Consider the following 23,592-nt stretch of genomic DNA (forward strand, 5'->3'; position numbering starts at 1 on the left):
GAAATATCAAAACGACAAAGAGTTTATAGCTTACATTTAAATTAAATCCAAGCTGTACGTTTAATTAAGATCTGTTGACTTATATTTGGAAAAAACAAAACAAAACAAAACAACAAATAAATCAAAGTTAAAGAAAAATTTATTTCACAAAACTTTATTGTACATTTTTAAATAAGCAATTTATGAGTAAACTTATATTATTTAAAGACACATCAAAAGACAGATCTTTGGACAGTCAAGATTTTTAATAACTTAATGGCACACTTAAATAATTATTACATAAGTTATTTATTATCATTTGACATTCTCCATAAGAGTAAGGATATACTGAAGCAGCAGTTTGGTATTAAGCTTTGAAAACATAATCCCTCATGTAGTTTTAGGGTTTCTCTAAATTTTTCTAAAAATGTATTAGTTCTTAGAAAAAAATACATTTTGAAAACTTAAAAACATAACAATTCAGTCCTAAATTATGAAAAATAAATGTAAAATTTTACTGTTTCTCTAAATTATTCTAACTATATAAGGTGTAGATTATGAATAAAACATATAGTGCTTGAAACATGAGTTTCATTAGCGGTTTAGATTTGTACTGTTTCTTTGCAGTTGGGAAAGTTTTGCAGGTTTAGTTCTACACTGCTTTTTGACTGGAAAATTTCACATCTGGCAACAATGGCGAATGGCGCCATTTTTGTTATTAATGAGCGTGATGCGCATGCGCCAAGATGGATAGAACTATGACGCAGCTTCAACGTGAGCGTTTAAAAAAGACGCGGCTAGCCTGGTTTGACCTACGAGGAGGCCGCAGTGGAGGCTGGTCCGCTGCTGGAGCGCCAACTTTGAGGTCGCTGCGTTGGTCATTCGGTAAGTTATTTTTCGGAAACCTTATTCTAAGTCTTTGTCTTTTTCCACCGAAGACTTTAGTGAAGCCATTTTTTTGTGCCCAAACAGACCAGCAGCAGTAGAGACCCGACCGTGGCCTCTCAGCGGCGGTTGGTTTGGCTGGTGGCGTCCCTGAAACACCTGAGGAGATATGATGGCGTCTGGAGCGAGCAGTGGATCGATGACGGATGGACTACAATCAAGCTGAGGATCGTTGGCAGTTGATCGATGGACTACAATCAAGCTGAGGATCGTTGGCAGTTGATCGATTATGGATGTACTACAATCAAGCTGAGGATCGTTTGCAGTTGATCGATAATGGATGTACTACAATCAAGCTGAGGATTCCCTTCAATCAAGCTGAGGATCGCTTCCGTCAAGCTGAGGAATCGCTACAAGGTGCCTGGCGGATCCGCCCAACCCGTCAAAGGTTTGTTAAATCTGTCAAGAACTGTTCCAATGGCGGGTCCAGAAGACATCTCAGGGTAGGAGCTGTTGCGGGTTTTGCTATGCTGCTGATGCTAACGCTGTTGAAGGCCAACGCTAGGCCTCTTGGCGTGCTGGTTTTGGTTTGATTCTCTGCTGAGAGTCAATGAATCAAGAAGGATTCTGCTGTTTTAAATCCTTCTTTCAGTTGTGATATGTTGGCTGCCAAAGACTTGGCAAATACAGTTTAGAGGGTGTAGGAAGGGATTCAGCTCAGGCTTTTCAAATATCTCTATTATAAGTCTTGATAACATACCTACTTATTAGTACTTATATACTGTGGCTATGTTCCCAGTAGTATAGTTGTATCATTTCCAATGAATACCAAATATAGTTTTTGAGTGAAGATGAGGTCTTTACATTTCAACATACATAATTTTTTTTATTTTTTGTATCTACTTAAAATTTAGGGTCCATACTTTCATAATTCAATCATTCAAACAAATTCAATTTACGTTCAATTTAAACGTGAAAACCGATTAGTTTTTGCGCCGAAACAACGCGTGGCCGTGTTCAATTTCGTCAACTTCATTTCTTCTGAACGACAACGGACAACGAGGAGATCTCCTGGAGCTGCAGGCCAGAGGTTACAGGTAATGTTCACACTGTAACCCACCATTTCCTATTTACAGGTTTTCAGCTCCATGTTTTCCTTCTGGAGAGGATCGACTTGGACCTGTCCTTCAGTGTTTAAATTTGTTTTTAACCAATTTTCCCTCCTAGACTAAGCAACTGGTGGACCTTTTGCTGCAAATAACTTTTTTTTTATTTCACAGATAAAGCCACCAAAGGAGCTTCTACTACAACTAACTCCCTTTTCTCCTATAGAAACACCCCTGGAGCAGCTCTTTTTCTTTTTCTGTCTCTCTTCATTCTGTCCTTTCAAATCCCCTGGGGGTAGTGGCAGATGGCCTTTCATACAGAGCCAACTCCTGGTTCTGCTGGAGGGTTCTTCCTGTTAAAGGGAAGTTTATCCTCTCCACTGTCACTATATGCATCCTAAATATGAGGCATTGATTTGGCTTACTTAACTGTTAACCAATTTAAATAAATGCTGTAGTGTTGGCCTCATTTGGGAAAGTCTTTCAGTTAAAGGGAAGCTTTTCCTCTCCAGTCACCACTGGAGAGGAAGCATTGCTTAAGCTTACTTTACTTCTAATGAATTTAAATAATTGGTGCAGTGTTTTATTATTACCGTTATTTATTATTATTTTGGAAAAGTCTTCCTGTTAAAGTCAAGTCTTTCTTTTTGGAAATCTTACTGGTAAAGGGAAGTCTTTTCTCTCCACTGTCACCAATTGGATATTCAGTACAAGTCATTGTTTCAGCTTAACTATTAACAAATTTAAATAACTGTTCTAGTGTTAACCTTATTTTGGGAATTCTTCCTGTTAAAGGGAAGTCTTTGTTTTTTAAATTCTTCCTGTTATGGGGAAGTTTTCCCATTCATGTTACCACGTGGATCCTCAGTAGCAGGTATTGTTTATGCTTATTTAGAATGAATTTATGTAATTGGTGCAGTGTTAATGTTTCTGAAGTCCTCCTGTTAAAGGGAAGGTTTTATTTTTGGAAAGTCCTCCTGTTAAAGGGAAGGTTTTCCTCTCCACTGTCACCACATGCATCCTCAATATGAGGCATTGTTTAAGCTTTTATAACTTTCAGCCAATGTTTAATAACTTTTTTTTTTTTTTTTTTTTTTTTCTTTTTTTGGGGGGTGGGAAGTCTTCCTGTTAAAGGGAAGCTTTTTCTTTCTACTGTCACAACATGCATGTTCATTATGAGGCATTGCCTAAGCTTACTTGTATAATTTTACAAATTTAAATTGGTGCAGTGTTGATTTCTTTTGGAAAGTCTTTCTGTTAAAGGGAAGTTTTTCCTCTCCACTGTCACTAGATGGGACCCTCTACACGAATCATTGCTTTAGCTTAACGTTCAACCAATTTAAATGGGCAGAATTTACCTTATTTTGGAAAGTCTTTCTGTTAAAGGGAAGTTTTTCCTATCCACTCTTACTGAAGATGTATGCTGAATGAGTATCTGCTTCAGCTTAAATAACTTTTAATCAATGTTAACTGCAGTTTAAATTTTTTTTTTTGGTAAATCTTCCTCTTAATGGGAAGTTTTTCTTTTTGGTGAAGTCTTCCTGTTAAAGGGAAGTTTTTTTTGTTGTTTTTTCTCTCCCGTCACCACATGCATCCTTAGTATAGTGGTGAATGAGAGTTTTGTGGTCATGGTTGAGAATTTAAGGCCTTCTCAACAACACATGGTGTGTGGACCAAGAACCTAAGGTATGTGGACCAGGAAGCTATGGTATATGGACATGGTATATGGACTGGGAAGCTATGGTATATGGACTGGGAAGCTATGGTATATGGACCGGGAAGCTATGGTATATGGACCAGGAAGATACGGAAGCCAATCAAAAGTTTGGCTGAAGACACCAGATGGCCTCGGACTGTGAAAGGTTGGAGTATGAATACAAAGCCAAGAAAGGTGCTTTGGTACTTCCAGTAGCCAATCCTGAAGGCTATGAAGTCATCGGATGAATTTGAGGAATTTAATTACAAACGAGTACAACGAAGGGGTCGATCTGTTCCATGCACAATACTCCACTCGTGAAAAACAAGGTAGGCTATGTGAAATGCAGGACTTTTGATCATAATTACAAAAGGAATTACCCTTGGTAACAAAAGGTTGTGTGTTCAGTGTTTTCTCATTTACAGTTCGGTCGGGTTTGTGTGAAAACGAACTCTTCCGACGGGTAAGGGGTCAGTTACCTTTTGGTCGGGTTTGTGCGAAAATGAACCCTCCCGACGGGTAAAGGGTCAGTTACCTTTTGGTCGGGTTTGTGCGAAAACGAACCCTCCCGACGGGTAAGGGGTCAGTTACCTTTCGGTCGGGTTTGTGCGAAAACGAACCCTCCCGACGGGTAAGGGGTCAGTTACCTTTCGGTCGGGTTTGTGCGAAAACGAACCCTCCCGACGGGTAAGGGTCAGTTACCTTTCGGTCGGGTTTGTGCGAAAACGAACCCTCCCGACGGGTAAGGGGTCAGTTACCTTTCGGTCGGGTTTGTGCGAAAACGAACCCTCCCGACGGGTAAGGGGTCAGTTACCCTTCGGTCGGGTTTGTGCGAAAACGAACCCTCCCGACGGGTAAGGGGTCAGTTACCTTTCGGCGGGTTTGTGCGAAAACGAACCCTCCCGACGGGTAAGGGGTCAGTTACCCTTCGGTTGGGTTTGTGCGAAAACGAACCCTCCCGACGGGTAAGGGGTCAGTTACCCTTCGGTCGGGTTTGTGTGAAAACAAACTCTCCCGACACTGGAGAAGTGAAAACTACTCCAGTGACAACAAAATCTCCAGCGACTCATGGGGGAGAAAAGTCCTCAAGGGACCCACCCACTCTCCAACTGCTCCCAACAATGGCCGATGGAAAAGACCTTCGCTGTCATCGCTCATGGATGATCTCAGTGCTCCTGCTATCGGGCTCAGATGTCTTAAGAAATGCTGCAGGTATTTTGCTGTTATTGGAGAGGTCTTCTGAGTATTTGAAAAGTGATAATTTCAGAGAACTTGTTTGACCTTAAACTTGCACCTGTCTTGTTGTCTTTCTGTTCTGCTGTCCTTTAGGACTTCTGCTGGATCATCTTGTTTTTCGTCTTGGATTTTGCCCTTCATCGGATCCCCATCATCCGATAGAAAAGGCCATCATCTCCTCCTCCCACCCCTTGCTGATGGATGACACTAATTACCCTAACAGTCTCAGTAGTCTTCCTCAAGAAATACTGCAGGTATTTTGCTGTTTGATATTTACAAGTGTGAGTTTTTGAAAAGTGACTATTCATTGAGTTGCTAAAGAGTTAAACCTGAACCCATCCTGTTGTTGTCCTTCAGGAACCATCCTGGATCATTGCCCCAACAACAATGGAAAAGAACCTAAATGCCACCCCACTGATGGATGACCTTTGTGACCCTGCCATCGGGCTCAGCAGTCTTCCTCAAAAAATGCTGCTGGTATTTTGCTGTTATTAAAGTTCACGTGTTTTTGAAAAGTGACCATTTTATTCTGAGGTGTTTGACCTGCACCTGTCCTTTTTGTCCTTCAGGAATCCACCTGGATCATCTTTGTTTTTTTTCCCAATCCGCAGACAGAAGAAGTAGCTGAACTTGAACACTTATCAAAAGGACTTCAGTTTATCTTTTGTTTTTGTTTTCTTTCTACCAAAAACTGGATAAGTCTTCAGTCTGGTACTTTGGGCTCATTTAGCCATTTTTTTTTATTAAGAATTCTGTTTAGAGAGTTCATAATTCTTTTTGTTATATTTATTTTACATGTAAAATGTCTTCAAAGTTCAGTATTAAATGTTAGAATTTAATGTACATTTATTTTTGAAAATGTGTTTGTGCATAATTTTAGTGTTACCATGGTTATGGCATTTTTTTTATGGGAAGACTTAGACTGGTTTATTGTGATCTGTCTGTATTTATGCTGGTTTGGCATTTTCTGTTTCTACTACATTATTTATTTCACCTGCTTTTGTTTTCTCAGTTATTTTTCTTTCCATAGGAGCTACACCTGGTCTCCTATTCTGATTAGCTGGGGTTGCTTCCTGGAAAAGGGCATTGGTTGACATGATGCTGCCATCACCTCACTGTTCTCCCTCTCCTTTTCATTTCCATGAACACGGAAAGTTCTCTACATCAGCTGACCCGTTGTTGTGTCTCTGCTCTGTCTTCCCTTAATCTCTTGTCAGATATGACAGATTGCTGCTGGTACTGAGCCCGGTTCTGGTTCTGTTGAAGATTTCTTCCTGCTAGAGAAGAGTTCTTCTTCTCCACTGCTGCTACATGCATGCTCTGTATTAGGGACTGCTGTAAAGTCAACAACTCAACACAAGCGATTTGCTGTTGCCCCCTGCTGGTCAGAGGGAGTGAATGCTGTGAGTAATGATTCCATACAATCTGTTGAGTTTAATTTGGTACAAACTTTTTAAACTACTTTAATAATCAACTGAGCTTATAGTACTAGCAATTGGAATACATGTGATTGAACTTAAAATTACTTCGAAGTGCATTGAGATGACATTTGTTGTGAATTGGCAATATATAAAATTGAACGTTCACACTAACAACTGAACCCCACCAATAAACAATATAAAAAACCAAAAACCAATACAAAACGTTCAAAACCCCAAAAGTAGATGCAAAACGTTCAAAACCCCAAAAGTAGATGCAAAACGTTCAAAACCCCAAAAGTAGATGCAAAACGTTAAAAGCTTAAAATGTTAATTCATAACAATGTTGTTGTCAAAGCACTTCATGAAAAGTCATTTCAATTTTGTCAGATTACTATTGATCCAAGTTATCAATCCATTCAGTTCACTTAATTATAAAGCAGTTTAAAAAGTTTACCAAATTAAACTCAACAGATTGTATGGAATCATTACTCACAGCATTCACTCCCTCTGACCAGCAGGGGCACAGCAAATTGCTTGTGTTGAGTTGTTGACTTTACAGCAGTCCCTAATACAGAGCATGCATGTAGCAGCAGTGGAGAAGAAGAACTCTTCTCTAGCAGGAAGAAATCTTCAACAGAACCAGAACCGGGCTCAGTACCAGCAGCAATCTGCCATGACTGAAAAGAGATTTAGGGAAGACGGAGCAGAGACACAACAACGGGTCAGCTGATGTAGAGAACTTTCCGTGTTCATGGAAATGAAAAGGAGAGGGAGAACGGTGAGGTGATGGCAGCATCATGTCAGCCAATGCCCTTTTCCAGGAAGCAACCCCAGCTAATCAGAATAGGAGACCAGGTGTAGCTCCTATGGAAAGAAAAATAACCGAGAAAACAAAAAGCTTAGTTTTTAACTGAACTTGTTTAGTTAGAAACACGAGAGCGCCACCTTCTGGCCTCTCTCCAGATCAGTTCAGGTCAGAGAATGGAACTGTTTCTGGCTTTGTTTTTTCCCCTCCGTGGGCTGCCACCTTATCGTGGTGGAGGGGTTTGAGTGTCCCAGTGATCCTAGGGCTGCCGGAGGCTTCATGCATTTATTTGGGACAGGTCTGCTGGAGCAAACGGCTCCTGGGTGAGGGATTGGACCAAGAGCAGTCCAAAAATTGCTTAGAAATATAAATACAGTGTTTCTATTTAGAGATGACTATATAAATAGGGTTCCTGCTTACCACCAGAGATACAGACAGAACTCAGTTTCTCTTTATCAGCCTGGTGGGGCCACCAGGCTTTATTCCTCCCACCTCTCACCAAGCTGTAGGTTATTTTAAATGGGGATTTTTACCCCTTTTAAAATATAAAATGTTTATAGTAAACACATTGAACTGACTGAGGAGTTGTGAATCAATTGTGCTGTCCCATCAGTTTCCTGTTTGCTTCACATACTGTTATTTTTGAGTTTTGATGCCTGATCCTGGACATCTGGCCTTCTGTAACTTGACATTTTTTAAGCTGCTCTTACATCAGCGGCTCAGGAGGTTTTCCAGGTGATGCTTCCTTATTGACTTGAAACTAACTCTTGTTTTATTTTGCTGTTTATTTAAGTAATGTTTTAAAAATGAGTTTTTGAAAAGTGGTGATTTCATTTAAAGGCTTTGACCTAGAACCTGGTCCTGTCCTGTTGTCACCTTCCTGCCTTCAATTTCCTTTTGCTTGATTTGTTTCTCTGTTTCTACCAAAAACCGGATGAATAAAGTCTTCAATCTGGTGTTTTGTAAACAAAATTGTTCTTTTAATAAAAGGTTTAATTGAGATCATGGACTTCATAATTTCTTTTATTTTGTAGATTCTGTTTATTAGGATATTGTAAATGTCTTCCAGTTCCAGTGTTAAATGTTCATTAGAATTTAAAGTTTGAGAAAGAAGAGGACTTCTTCCCTTCGGTCTTCCACTCAGCAGCTTCTTTCTTCTCAGTTGAGGTTTTAGAGTTTATTAATCTTTGAGAATGTGTTCTTGCATCATTATGCTTTAGCCATGTATTAATTGAAGATGGTCTCATTACCGTTTTATCGTTTATGGCAATAACTTCTTGGGACAATTTGTCATCCAGCAAAACTTATTGTGACAGTCAACGTAAATTTTGTTGGACGATGAATTGTCCCTGAATTTATTCCCACAAACCGAATTGTTTTAATCCCATTGTCAACTAACAGTGGCTATGGCATACTGATGTGAGAACACAAAGATCAATAAACTTTAATTTCTGATGAACATGGAAGCGGCCTCACCTGTTGAGTTTCAGTCGCACTGAGCCGATGGATGCAGTGAGCTTCTCCTGCTGGGCCGATCTGAGAGAAGAAAATGAGGATTTGACTATACCATCCTGATAAGAAGCTGCTTTCTGACCCAAACGAACTCCATCCAGCCATCCTTCCCTGCCCCTTCCCTTTATTGTTCCATCCTGGTTCCCTCCATCCATCCTGGTTCCCATCATTTATCTATCCATCCATCTTGATTCCCTTCCATTCCTGGGAATTATGTGACCATTTTGATTTCTTTACTGGGATGTTATCACAGTCAAAATAAAAATGAACAAAGCAGAAATTCCTTGTAGTTTGTCTTTAAATGTGGGAATTGGACATGAAGATTCCTTTGAGCCAAGCCTTTTTGGATCAAGCCTGATCAGATTTTTAAATGGGGGACTGTGGAATGGACGAGCTTTAGTTGTGTCTTTTATAACTCTGCTTTATTGACAGTTGGACCTGGACATTTATATTTATTCATGAGCTTCCATATAACTGAGTCTTTTTGCATGGAAGAATGTGGAAATAATAAAAAAAAAGACAGTCTCTTGATGTAATTAAACTCAGTTCTGAAGAGAGTTTTTAAAATATGTTCAGCATTCCCATCCTTTTGGATTCTTGTTTTGTTTTTAGTTAAGTTGTGGAAGGAGAACTGATCAACACGTCACCAGAACAACGTGACGTACCGAACAGTTTGGTACCCTGTGACGCCTTCAGGGACCACCGGACAAATCACTGCGGTTCAAACTTAATATTGCTCTCTTGCTGTCATTGCTACCACAGAACGTGATTATATATACTTTACATGTTCACCTCATGCCATGCTGCATTTTAGTTCACATTTCAAGTTTTCTTGTCATCTCATGGCACTTTCAGGGTTCTGGCTACTAAATCCTACGTTTGGGAGTACGTTGAACGCATCTCGTCGAGAAAACAACTTCTCATAGTTTATCGTCGCTGTTAGCATCTTGTAGTAACTTGGGCGTTTTTTTTTTTTTTGGGACTATTCCAAGAAAAGGGCGTCTATGTTTACACACATCACCACTCCAAGTTGTTTCTTCATTCAGGACTGATGGCTCAAGCAGAGGTAGTGAACATACATTTGTTTTTTCCTAATAGCTGGAAGAGCCGAAGCGTCAAACCTCGAAGACGCAGCAGCTCTTCTGAAAGCTCGAAAGTTTCTATCCTCCGCAGAAACGAGACACTTCACCCGGTGTGAAATCACCGCTACTTTCTGGTTTCCGATGGATCCGAAGCTGAGCTTTGCAGACAATCTCAGCTGCAAAAGTAAACAGCGACGCAGTTCTCACTGCAGACCTTAACAGGGCTGTCAATACAACTCCATTTATAGAAACAACAATCATCTACATCCATTTAGAAAAACACAAACTTCTTCATTATAGTGAAATTATCTAATTATTTGTACATGCTGTGTTTATGTCATAGTCTGGTTATAAACAACAGATGTATGTTTCAGCCTTTAATGAACACATTAAGAACTTTAAACATGCGTATTGTTGTAGTTTAGATTCAGCACGTTAAATAGTTATTTACCCAATTATGCGTCTTGGCTGCAAAATGATTTGGTGTAATATTTATAGGATGTCTGGAGAAGTTATCATTTTTCTTTTGCATTTCATTGACTGTCACATTGTCTAAAAGTTATATCCATCTATCCAATTATTTATCACGTTTCTGCTGTTAGCGCAAAGGGAATTTTGTTTTTATATTTTAAAAATAACCCCCAGAAGGCTTGAGAAATTAAAAAATTTGTGCCCGAAAACATAAAGAAGATTGACAACGCAAGACCCTGTAACATCATATTTTCTAAAATGCTTTACATGACGAGAAGGAAAAAGAAAACAATAAAATCACATTGCAATGACAAAATGAAAGGATAAACAATGGTGTAAATCATAAAGTGAACATCATAAAGTGCATTTTATGATGTTGAAGTTATTATTAATCAAAGGCATCTCTAATCAAAATGGATTTAGCCTTGATTTAAAAAAAAAACTCTGATAATCAGTTTTGCAGTTTTCTAGAAGCGTGTTCCAGATTAGTGAAGTATAAAAACTGAATGGTGCTTTTATCATTGTATTCGATTGAAAGTATTGGAAGATGTTTATTTCCTTTGTGGATTCTAATTAATTTCAAGAGGCTAAAAACAACACTAGCTTTACAGGCATAAAAGTGCTGTATATTGCTTCACATAATCCTGTCTGTGCTTCTTCTTCTTCCAGGAGCTGGAGCAGATCATGACATGGCTGACTGAGGAAGGTTTTGCACCTGAGGCCTCCAAAGAGGCTCAGCTGGCTTTTCTGTGGCGAACCTTCCTTCACACCCGAAGCTGTCTGGACAGTGTGACTAAAGATCTGGGAGCCAAACAGTTGCAACATTTAGCAGAGATGGCAGAGGTAGATTATCACTGCTGAGTTCATCAGCGCTGTCTGGGATTGTAATGATGAGCAAAGCAATCTTTTTGTCTGCAAGGTACGCAAGTCCTTGGAGCAGATCAAAATCTTCACAGAGCAGAAAGACGTTTTGGCTCAGGAGATACAAGATGAGAACGAGCAACTCAGAAAGCAGCTGGTGCACCTCGTGTCGCTGCAAGGTAGGACTTTTACTTGCACATTGTGTAAAAGTTTCAGTTTCAGTAATTCTAGACAGTTGACAAAACCTCAGAAATAAGCCCATTTTCAGGGCTTATTTCTGACTGCAGTATAATATTACATAGGGATGAGCCACTTTCTCATTCCTTATCTCTTTTCTGTTCTTTATCAATTAAATGTAGCACTTTATTGATGCTACATGTGTTGTCTCTGCTATTAGTATCTGACTTCATGTAACTCCACATCACCAAAACACTTTCAACGCCAGAAATGTAATGATTATGAGTTAAATTACATCCACCTCTCCTACTCCTTTCTTCCAGATTCCCAGGTAAACGAAGTTGCTGGAATGTTGTACCAGCAGGGTCTCACTGAGCTGATTCACAGCTCCCCCAGTGAGCAGGTGGCATATCTCCTGGTGGAGAGAGCTTCCCTGCTCGAGATGAATCAGGATCCTGGTGATGGAGACCTGGAGAGTCGACTGAGGACCCACGCAGAACCACTGAACCCCGTCATATGTGCGGTTGGTGAAACAGTAGTACCAAAACTATTATTTTCGTGGTGTGTGGATGTAATTTTTAAAGTCTTCACAGATAAAAACAAATGTCAAGGTAAAAAAGTGAGATTTATTGGAGTAGAATGTGTTTTTATCTCTTGTCCAGTGCTGAGACTCTTATTAAATTCTGCTGCACTGGTCTGCAACCTGACCATTATAAACATTTGTCTGTGATGCTGATTAAGACCAAAAAGTTAGTTCACATCACACTGATTCTAAAGTTTCTGCAGGAGTGTTTTTGAACCAATTTTAAGATGCTTTAATTGCTTTTTGAAAGTATTAATTAGTCATAGACAAAATCTTTTGACTATGACGATTCAGGTCACCTGAGAACAATTTTTGTGACTCTTTCATGTAAAAACCTAAACTAAATGTTGAATTAGACATGTTGACTATGGTATTCATCTTTAGAACACATATTGTTCTTGAAGCTTAATTTTGTTTGGTTTTGTTGCATTTTTAATATGATCTAAGCCCATGTTTTGGTTATTGTTGATTCTTTAAAGTTTTATAAATCAAAGATTTCTTCAGTTCCCATTTGTTTTTCTTACAAGGAAGTAAAATGTTAAACATTTTGAATTGTAATATTTCTAAATTTTTTCCTCTTTGCAATACATATTTATTACATTCTCTTGTTTTCTCAATTTTACGATTGATAAATTATTTAGCTGTATTTGCTTAGTAATTATTTTACTTAATCCGTAGTAGACTGAACATTTTGTTTGCATAATTAATCTTAAACTGTTAACCCAATTAAAGCACTTGCATTTTATTGATTGAACAATAGGTTGCATTGGGTAAGTTTATATGTTTTTCTTTTTTCTTTATTATTATATCACTAATTTCTGGTATTAATTGTAATTTAGCAGCCCACCCACAAGAGGTCCCCACGACCTTTACAAAGCTCCTGGAAGAAAATATTTGGATTCCATAAGACTTTGCAGAGCAAACACACCTTTGTACCTGTATGTATACAAGCTTCTATACACCTGCCATTTTCTGTGTGCAGTACTAAGAAAACATGTTTAGCCAGACTTCTTCTGTTTTTGCTTCTGTGTTCCCTTTAAAAATGCGAGAAAAAATATCACAGAAGGAAACTTGTAAATACAAAATAAAGTTTTCAAATTCTGATTTCATTTATAAATATGAAACAAAACTATTCAAACCAAGTCAGCTCAATGTTGAAAACTAATAGCTCACTAAAGCTAGTCCCAGGATTTGATGAGTGTTTTTCACATAGAGCTCGGTTGGTTTGGAGAACTTTTTCTCAGAACATTTGTCCAATATTACAGTTTTCCTCAGTTACTTTGGTGCATTTCTCAGAACAGAACTGTAAATTCTGAAAGCTACTTGTCCAAACGTCACATTATTGAGTCTCTCATGCACATCAAGAAAAGCAGTTTCTCATTTCTTCCAACCAGCTGAAAGTGCTTTGATATATCCATGAAAGTGATTATGAACATTTCTCTAATTTTCCCTACCTTTTCTGTTGTTTATGTCTTGTTAGCTAAATATGTTGAGCATATTTCTAAACATTTTTATAAGACTTTTCTTTCTCAGTCTGTCCTGAGTTGGTACATTGCTCCCAGGTGAATCCTGACGTTCTCAAAGTGTGTGATGCATCAGCTCAACCAAAGATCAACCAGTTTTTCTGAAGTAGCTCAAAGTTACGTCTCATGAACCATCAGCTGTTGAGGATATAGATTATACTGTATAGCTGGAGCACAAGACAATGTTACGTTTCTGATGATGAAAAGTCAAGGGACTGGACGGGCTCAACAGCCAGAGAGAAGAGGAAGAAGGTGGGAGGCAAAACAGAAGAGACTGAGGGCATCTGCCATTTTCCTGTCAGTCCAGCGTCATTGGACAATGGCTTGTTTTTTCAACATGGAGATAGAAAGTATGTGAATACTGACCTATAAGTCCTAGAGGATGATCTCCTCATGGTGCCATTTCTACGTTTTTTTTCCCTCTGTGTTCTGTCGTTCTGTTTTCCTTTCTGTATCAGTGACGATGTTGACATGGTCTGTCAACAAATTACAGAACAATGTGAGTCTTGTCCAGTTTTGTCATGAAAACTTTAGCCATAGTTTCCAACAGAACATCCCTCTGGAGTACTCTAGTACTGACAACATTACTAATCAGTTTGACTGTCTTATTTGAACTCGATGAAAGTCTTTATTGAGGCATTAACGTGTTCACTGACACAGATATTTAATTTAGAGAAATGGGCCTAGGATTTTGAGAAAGACTTCGGTTTTTGCAGGAAATCCATGGTGTTCTGTTTGTACAAACTGTTTTTAGAAATGTGTTTACTGTTTTGCAAATGTTGAGAATGATTCGAGAAATGCACTAAAGCGACTGAGAAGATCTGTAAAATATCTTCATTGATCTTGTTTACTGCTGCTTATCACTGTCATGCTAAGCAGCAGTGTATTCTGCATGCACTAACAAACTATGAAACTGCTTTTGCATCATTTTGATGATGATGACACTGACTTTGTGGCACACTTCTGCATGCCAGTCTTTTGGATTCCCTAATATCACTCTTTGTTTTGTCTTTTCCAGTGATACTAATCTTGCATACCAAGACTTTGCATGACAGAAGTTCAAGTTTCAACACCACCCAGACCGTATCTCAAGGTGTTGTCTCTATCTCAGCTCTTTGTTCTAGATATTTTTACTCAAGTCTTCCTTTGTTATCAACCAACATTTAAATTGCTTCAGATTTGTCCATTTTGGAAGCATGTGTCTTCATCCCCATCCAGGGTGGGGAGACACCGTTGGCCGGTGAACCAAGACGTTTGGAGAAGGAGTGTTCCCGACTGGAGCGGGATGTGGAAGAAGGTTCCCGCAGGCTTGCCATGGCCCACAACGAGATCCGGCATTTGAAAGATGAACTGGAGTCTGCTCACTTTACCCAGAAAACATATGGTAAAACATAGTGGTCAGTCACTTACAGAATGGTAAAAATGGGCTTTTACAAATTACTTGTGTTTTTTTTTTTTTGTAACATCACCCAAATGTTTCCAATCAAATCAATTTTAATGTTAGACAAATAACTATCTCTCTCTTGCTTTCTTTCTCTCTCTCTCTCTGCATATATATATATATATATATATATATATATATATATATATATATTTTTTTATTCCCTTTTTCCCCTTCCCAGGCAAAAACTTTTTTACTAGAATTTCTTTAGATAGTTTTTTATTCTTTTAGATGACATTAGGTGTCCCAAAATCTGTGTTAATCTATGATTAAACTTGGAAGAAATTATGATTTCACAAAATCCCAGGTTGGTTTGAGTAGCTTTGTTTTCTGAAAACTACCGTTTTCTATTTAATTAGATTATTGTCTGAAATGAAACTTCCATGTCCTGAAAAGCTGTGGAAAAAAAAGAACAGAGAAAATCTTAAGATTTCTCATAGCTGACCCTAAGGCAATGAATTGAAACAGATTGTTTTCACGGCTCGTTTTGCCAGCCACTGTTTTAAGAAGAACCCTGTAAATGTAATATTTCTACTTCCTGTGTTTCAGAGCCCGAGCTGCAGGCAGCACAGGAGGAGGTGAAGCATCTCAGGAAAGAAGTAGGAAAACTAAAAGAATATGGTAAGCCATCGTTCCTGGTTCTGGTTGATTGCTTAACAGTGTTAGTTGCACAAAGTTAAACATTAACTAAAATAAAAACCACACCCAACATGTACAAAAACTGAGCAGCTTAATCAGATCAGTGATCTGAAGGAAGCATAATTTGCTCCAGAATTTCCTAGCAGGTTAGCAGATTACTTAACTCCCTAATTTATTACCAACGGTGGAATTTCTTATCTTATAAATCTCCCCATTACTCTTGAATTACTCTTATATCCATACATATATGAATATAAACAAACCACAGGGAATTTATCAAAATACAAACAGAAAACTAAAACCCAAACTACTCAGGATTGTGACAAAATCAGCAGACATAATGGCTTAAAAGTCTGAACTAAATTCTATACGTCTCAGATTTTTCATAACGAAACTGAGAAAAATTTACCTTTTTGATTTTCTACTGCATTGATATGAATCTGTCTTTTATTTAAATGGTTGTCTGAATATATGGGACATTATGAAAACCAAGTACTTCTTCACTAAAAATAAAGCAACATAATTTGTGAATATTTTTAACCAATAACCAAACGACTCAATAACTTAAAATGTCGTATTTTATATCAAGAAATGGTTGAGCTGCGGAAGGCCAAAGAGCTTAATGACCGTCTGGACCTTGAGATCAGAGCCTTGAGAAACAGAGTCCGCTCACTGGATGCAGAGAAAAAGTCTCTGGAGAAGACGGTAAGAAACTTTGATGAAGGGAAGATATGAACCATCCAAACCAGATTGGTGTCATGTTTGTCAGAGATTACAGTTGGAAGACAAAAGAGAAGAACTGCAGAGTGAAGAAACAGAAAACCACTCTGGTTTTCTATTTATAGACATATCAGTAAATGTTTGGTTTCTGTCTGTAAGAGGCTTGTAGTGCAGGGAAATAGTAAATCACAGTGTTGCTCATCATCATTAAAAAACATCCTGGTTTAATTCATTAATTCTGTTTTAAAGAATATACTTTTTTGTGAATGAACTTTAGCATGGAGATGAATTTTCATCCTTGAATCTTAATTTATAAACTGCTATTTCATAGCATTTATTCACACAAGGTTTGTAAACACCAGCTGTTGAGAATTAAAGAAACACAAATTAAGTCACAAGCAGCTTTTAGAAATTCAGCTGAAAACGATCAACTCTGATTTTTCTGACTCTTGTTTCTTCATCATGTCAATCATGACCTCCATCGTCTGTGAACTTCATCATCTCAGTCAAAACATAATTTTATATCCAAAGTTTACAACCAAACAGCATTGCAGTGATGATTGCTGGACTCTATTTAGAGCTGAAGCTACCAAAATCGGATTTCTGAATTAAATATTAGAATGTATTCTCTAAATTTTGAGCTTATTCTCTGAAGTCATTGTACTAGAAAGATTGGGATACTGTCTGAATGGGAAACTCTGTGCTTTTAAAAAAAGGTGGGAATGTGTTCTTGAATATGTCGAAATTTAAAGACTTGTAATGTGAAGCCGAATGAAGCATATCTTTCAGTTTATATATAAATTAGTTACTTTTCTCAAATAATTGCTGTAATTTCTGTACATCCCTCCTGTTTTTTGTTTTCTGCATCTGTGCTGTATAAGTTTGTCCTGTTTTGTTCTTTTTTCTTTTTTTTCTGTGTACATTTTCAAAATATCTAATAGCATAATCTTCACAAAAAAAAGGTGTGTTTACAACTGACTTTTAAAATGTTACAACTCAATGTGAAAATCTGTTGGTTCCTAACAACCAAATCAAACGACACATTTGAATGTTTTCATTTAAAAAAAAATACTGCAAGTTGTTATTAGCTGAAAAAGTGCGAATGAGTTGCATCTGAGCGGTACTGAATCTTGGTTTTAGATGGCGTCTCAGCAGGAGGACGTTGAGCGTTTGGGATCAGCCCTGCAGGAGCAGCAGCGATTATTGACGATGGAGGTACAAGGTGACCAGAACAAAGAAGACGACAAAGTAAGTCTCTTCATTTGAGCATCTCTTCATTTCTTAGCTGACCCCCAGCAGGAGTTGGGTTCAGCTGTTACGCGACACATTTCAGGCCCGTGACTTTGCAAGAGCAGTTTGTAAATGTGAACTTTTATGTGATGTTGTCATCTTAAAGACTAACTACAAGGTGATAAGACTGAATGCTACTTGGATAAGAAAATATTGGCGTGATACTTGGAAACAAACAACAAAAAAGTTAATTTGAGGTGTTTTCTTTTGAAACAATCTGGTGCATCTCCTTAGAAACCACCTGTACTGTTATTGAAATTACTCAAAATATTCACCTAATGAACTGAAAGCAATTTGCTGTGGTTTTTCGTGCAGATGCAAGGAGCCGAACTGACGACGGGCGATAAATCACACATAATTTTGCAAGAATACTTACCTGCACTGACACAACAAGCCATGGATACAAAGGAGGGAGGTGTAAGTAGAAAAAGTCACAAGCGAAAGACAGACATTTGAATCTGCTTCTTCATATACAAAAATATTTTGCATACTCCCATGCAAACTACCAGGCATTGTTTTGCCGCTGCTGATCTGTGTGATGTTGTTGTCGTAGGTTGAATCTCTGCAGGAGGTAGTGAAGCAGTTGGAGTTGGCCGTAAGGAACCTCCAGGGTTCTTACACGCTTCCGTTAGGCCAAGCTAGTGATTTAACCAATGTATGTCCAGGAAGAAACGCCGTTAGTTTTAAGGCCTATTTCTGCCTTTCAGCTTGTACAGTTCATTGGAAAAAGTCTTTTCCTCTTGCAGATTTCTTCTATTTTTACTTTTTGTCTGATGTTTTATAGCATCAAGCAAAATCTGATGTCAAACTGAACAATCTTCTAACTGGCATTAGCACTCCTAGCATCAATAACGGCTAGTCAGGATTTGAAGAATGCATTGGAATTGTTTTAATTCGACGATGTTGAAGTGTTTTCGCCCAAAATTGGCCTGTTGATTTATTGACCATCAACAACAGGCTGAGCCAATCAAAAACTGAGATTTATTTATTTTTTTACTGTCTTAATTAATAACAATGCTTGGCTGAAGCAAAAAAGATGCACCACAAGAGAAAAAGTACTAACATCAAATATAATGGTGCACACAAACTCCAACCATCTTAGCAAATACTTTTCCCAAAGTGTCTCCAAATGCAGCTGTGATTTATTTCTTCAAACTTTTAACAGAAAGCACTATCCTATGTTCAGAGAATACATTTATTTGTTGGAATAAAGAAACACTACAATAAAATGAAAAAGCAGGTTATAATTTAAATAAATGTCTTAAATCAACGCTTATTGCTAATTGACAAGATGGACAGTTACTATTTTTGTTTGGTTTAAATATCTTTTTTCCCTCTATATATCTAATCTAAAGAAATACATAAAAGAGAATAAATCTGGAGGGGGGAAATACTTTTTTGCAGCTCTTTGTGTTGCTCTGTTGCCATCTTTATTTATTAAAAACACTGTACATATTTTTGAGTGGAAGTCCAAAACTGTTGTCACATGACTAGATTTTTTTTATGGGTTTTTTTTTTTCAGTTCATGACAACAGACGAAACTCCGGTCAATGAAACCTGCAATGATGAGCAAGATAACCTCAGTTTTCAATCAAACTGCCTCGTGGAGAAGCAGCCGGAAGTGAGTGACCAGGCAAATGTAGAAACAAATATAATGTGGTATGTACTCAAATATAGCTTCTTGTTCTTGCAGGACGAGTGTCTTCAGGTTTTACAGAATTACCAAAGCAACATTAACGACTTTTTAACTGTTAGAGACATCTGCTCACAGCTGGAGCAATCCGGTAGGACAGAAGAGTTTCCCTCACAGGACAGCTCCACACTCGAGGTAACCCGTGTCGCCCGGCCAGATCAGTTTTTAGTCCGTTTTATTTTTCACGACAGGCAACAAGTGACCGAACTGAGCATTCAGGAAAAACACAGACAGTTTCTCTTTCTGTGTTTGTTCATGTTCTGCACCGAAGGAGAGTTCTGAATGTCCCAAAGGGAGGCAGGCTCCGATGTTTGATGAAGAAGAGCGTGAGTCTTATAAGGAGCAGATCTGTAAAGCACTTAACTGTATTGATGAGGAGCGAAGGTAACACGCCTTTATTAATGCTTTGTTTAGAAATATAACCTGCTTTTTTCAGGAAGTTGTTTTTAATTATGCCACAAAAAACTGAAATTTGTAATCAGCTTCTTTGACTCAATTACTGTCCAATCTACTGTTAAAATGTAAACAAACATTTTGGATGGAGTTACTGCGTCAGTGAAGCCCTATTTGCGTGAAATTCATTTCAAATTAACTTCTTAGGCATTTCTAAAAGTTTGTATGATTAGAGCGCATCTGTTTTTGCGTCACACCTGTCTGTTGTGTCCATCAACTGTGTCTAGTAAATACCACAACATGAAGGCAAGATTACTGGAAAAACTGTCCCGAGCCAAACAGAAACTGGATGAAGAAACCGTGTGGCGGGACAAGAAGATAAACAATTTGGAGAGAGAGTTGTCCTTGTGCTACCACTCATTGAAAAAGGTGAGTCTGCAGATATGTCGCTGTTTACAAAACATGCATGAATGAAGGATTCTTGGTCTAATTATTTGAAACAAGAATGTCTAAACCTTTTTTAACACCCACAGGCCCAAAGGAATAATATTTGTAATAAAAACTCGTACAGTGACTTTTTCACCTCCTCTGTAATGAAAAAGTTGAATTAAACAAATAAATTAGATGTCATTTTGTTGTAAAGTGTTTTGTAGAGCTAAAACTCTTCGGAGTTTTGCCCTTTTGGAAGAAATATTTATCAGGCACCCAATTAAAAAAAACAATAAAAAAGTGAATCAGTTAGCAAGTCAAACTCCGTCTTTGGAACCGGATGGATCTTGTCCTTGAAAATATTACAAATAATGTGGTTATTTAAAGATTTTAAGATGATTTCAATTTGTCTGTGATAATTAAATACAAAGTTTCCATCTGCATCAGCCACTTGTGACGACAGGCTGATTCTGTATTGCTTTTGAATGTTAGCCAGCGGGCCGCACAAAATCAGGCTAGGGAGCATAAATGGCCCCCGGCCCACAGTTTGAACACCCCTGATTTAGTATTTTTAACCCTGTTTTTTCTAAAAGGACTTTTCATAAACATCCGGTAAACTGGAGCACAGTACCTTTGTGAGGATAAAAGTTTTTTTTTTTTTTCTGTTCTCAGCTGCTTTTGTCTTTCTTAAAAATTTACCAACCCTAATGTGATGTGTAAGTCACATTAGACTTAGACAAGTTATTTCCAGTGAGAAATAACCTCGTTTTGAAGGCAGTTGTGCATTAATGACTCACCTTTCTGTCAGGCTGGATTATCTGAGTCATAAATTATGTAGCTCTTGTAAAGACAAAGAAGTTAACTTTTAACGTTGTCGTTTTTGTTCCAGGAGAAAGAAGTCGTCGAGTGCATAAGAGTGGAAAACGAGCGGCTGCTTAGCGAGAGGAGGAAACTGTTAAAGCAGCTCAGTGAGGAGGATGACAACATGAAAAACATCAAATTAACAGCCTGTGTGTCTAAAAACAGGTGCGGAATCATTCACCAAAAAGGAATATTATATTTTAAGTTGTGATTAGAGGAAATTTCCTACAGCAGAGCTAGATAATGCTCAAAGTCATAAGATGTAACAGTAACACACATGCACTTTCTGGCTTTGGTTTTTAGTGGTATAAAAAAATAATAATTAAAGAAATTATGTAGCTTCTAAAGTTGTGATTAGGAAATGCATCACATTTACCTGAAGATTTTAAATGTACGCTGCCATTTGTTCTTGGTGACGGATTCTTCCGGCCCAGACGTCTCGTTCTGATGTGTGCTGGTTTCCATCTCCAGGGTTCAGTTTTTAGAGACAGAGAACAAGAACCTGGGGAACAAAGTGCTGCAAATGTCCAGCCAGATTTCCTCCCTGGAACGCAAGTTGCAGAACATGCAGTTTATGCATTTTGCTGAGGTAAATGTCACTGTTAAAAATCTTTTTTTGGGGGGGAAAATTCTTGTCAGAAATCCTGAGAATGATTCTGTTCAGTGAAAGCTACAAAAGCTAATCAGTTTTTATAGGAATTATCTAAACGAATCTGAATTTTCCAGAGTAAAAAGTTGTTTTATTTTATAGTAAGTCTAATGTAGTTATAAAAAGTGAATCATATCTAATATTTTATTAATTATCCAATACATAAGACTAAATAAGGAATAAACGAACTTTTGAATTTTAACCAATTGTTTTCCTTTCATCGACTTTTGAAGCTGTGTTGCTGTTTTGCGCAGCATGAAGATTTGTTTTCTTTGAGCTTTTGCTTCTGTGTTGTTCTGATCAGAGATGTTCTCGACAGCCATCAGTGCTAGACGATGTTTTGTTTGCTGACCGTTATGAAACAGAAACATAAAGCCATAAAATATTTATCCATAGTGTCACAAATTAATTTGTTATCCAAATGAATAAATAATAACAAATCCAATGTTTTGGTTTGACTTCTTAGGAACTTCAGAAAATGTCAACTATCCCACAGAAACTTTCGCCTGTCTCGGTTCAGACAGCAAGGTGAGCCTGACTCCAAGTCCAAATGTCTGATTGGTAAAGTCCAGTTCACACTGCACGATATTAAAATTATCGGCCGATTTTCAAAACCTGAGCCCACACAGTATCCAACCAAAATCGTAGGTGTAACGCATTTGATCGGCCCGTTCGTGCAGCGTGTGGTGTTCAGCCAGCCAGCCACACGGCAAGAGCAACACACCACACACCGATTTCTCACCAACATCCAGATTCCAGACTGAACACACAGGGAAAGCCCACTATAACACACAGGAATTTAGAGTAAACAAACATGGCCGACAACGTAGAAGCAATAGCGACAATTTGTGAGCTTATTTTAAACATAAAAGATGAAACAAAAAGTAAAAGCATTGGATAAAAGCATCTTTTTTTTTCTTTTTATATATATAGATATAAAAGTTATGTTTTTTTTTTTTTTGTCTATACCATTTGTGTGTTTATTTTCTGTTCCGTCGTTTCTTTAAGCTTCATCGGTCAACATTATTTGCTGTTTTGATGTTTACAATTACATTGAGAACAATATGCACAAAATAATGGCTACAAGTCCAGATAACTAATTTTAAAACCAGACATTAATCATTAATGTTTTACGAGTGACAATTACATCCTGTTAGCCCTGACTGAATGGATAACCTTATCTTTACAACCCATTTATGTCACTTTAACAATAAACAGCTGAAAAATTACTGGAATCAACTGCGTTAACAATTTCACTCCAACTCCTCTCTTTGTCATTTCTGTGGATATTCTTTGCACAAAATGTTGAATAAATATTAATGTTGTTTCCACATATCTCTGATGTCCGCTGGACTCTGGGTTGCGCCACGTTAGCTGTGTGGGGTTCCTCTCCGGAGGGGAATCCGTGCTTTCTGATTGGCTGCCTGTCACGTTCAACAAGCTGCGTTCTCACTACCAGTCAGGGAAGGAAAAACCCCACAGGCTGCGATAATCGGCCAAGGCAATCAAACATGCTGAATATGTCCGATTTCAGATGAGAGCGGTCCCGACTGGACCTGATCAGTCGTAACACATCACAGGATGATCAGTTACGATTATCTTAAAGGGGAAATCGGGGCAAAAACATCACATAGTGTGGACTGGGCTTAAAATAAATATGTTTGTGTGCTTTTTGTTTTCACAGGAAGATGCTGTCTGAGATTCAAGACCTTTCGGATACTCCTCCAGAGTGTGACACCAAGCAGCCAGATGTGACTCTCTCCCCTGATGCCTCTGTGCCCTCAAATCGAACCACAGAGCTCGGCTACCTCAACCTGACTTCACTCCAGACTCTCTCAGACAAGTCAAATCCAGATTCTGGTCTCGTTACTTCTGAAAACACAGCTCCCTGAGCTTTTCTATCTAAAATATGATAAAACTGCGCTGAAGCTATTGTGTTTGCCTTTTAATTTATTTGTCCTGTGTGAGGAGCTGTCATGAGGAAATTATTTGGACTTTATTTTTGGTTAATCTTTAACAAGAAAGAAGAACTGAGCTGAAAAACTTAACGCTGCCATCTGATATTGATTAACTATGTGACAGCAGGAAAAGAAAAAATTCCTCTGTGGTCTTTTTTTGTTTGATTTTTTGCTGAAACCAC

The 23,592-nt window shown here is 38.0% G+C and overlaps 1 protein-coding gene and 1 long non-coding RNA gene across 2 annotated transcripts; both read left to right on the top strand.

Moving 5' to 3' along the window:
- Positions 1–4,383: 4,383 nt before the first annotated feature.
- On the top strand, positions 4,384–5,700 carry LOC129358368 (uncharacterized). The gene is made up of 4 exons (XR_008605800.1): positions 4,384–4,878; positions 4,996–5,156; positions 5,260–5,379; positions 5,472–5,700. It is a non-coding gene; the product is annotated as an uncharacterized LOC129358368 (long non-coding RNA).
- A 3,976-nt stretch (positions 5,701–9,676) lies between these two features.
- si:dkey-264d12.5 (coiled-coil domain-containing protein 30) lies at positions 9,677–23,385 on the top strand. Its single transcript, XM_055022258.1, has 19 exons — positions 9,677–9,706; positions 10,863–11,036; positions 11,113–11,233; positions 11,555–11,754; positions 12,657–12,752; positions 14,556–14,721; positions 15,328–15,399; positions 16,007–16,122; positions 17,278–17,385; positions 17,743–17,844; positions 17,981–18,082; positions 18,950–19,048; positions 19,121–19,255; positions 19,392–19,504; positions 19,801–19,942; positions 20,832–20,968; positions 21,275–21,392; positions 21,919–21,980; positions 23,137–23,385. Exons 1-19 carry the CDS (start codon positions 9,692–9,694, stop codon positions 23,342–23,344), a joined length of 2,286 nt encoding a protein of 761 aa, XP_054878233.1. The 5' UTR covers positions 9,677–9,691; the 3' UTR covers positions 23,345–23,385.
- The last annotated feature ends 207 nt before the right edge of the window (positions 23,386–23,592 follow it).

Source organism: Poeciliopsis prolifica, unplaced genomic scaffold (genome assembly GCF_027474105.1).
Source record: "Poeciliopsis prolifica strain line A6 unplaced genomic scaffold, Auburn_PproV2 SCAFFOLD003, whole genome shotgun sequence".
Classification (NCBI taxonomy): Eukaryota; Metazoa; Chordata; class Actinopteri; order Cyprinodontiformes; family Poeciliidae; genus Poeciliopsis; species Poeciliopsis prolifica.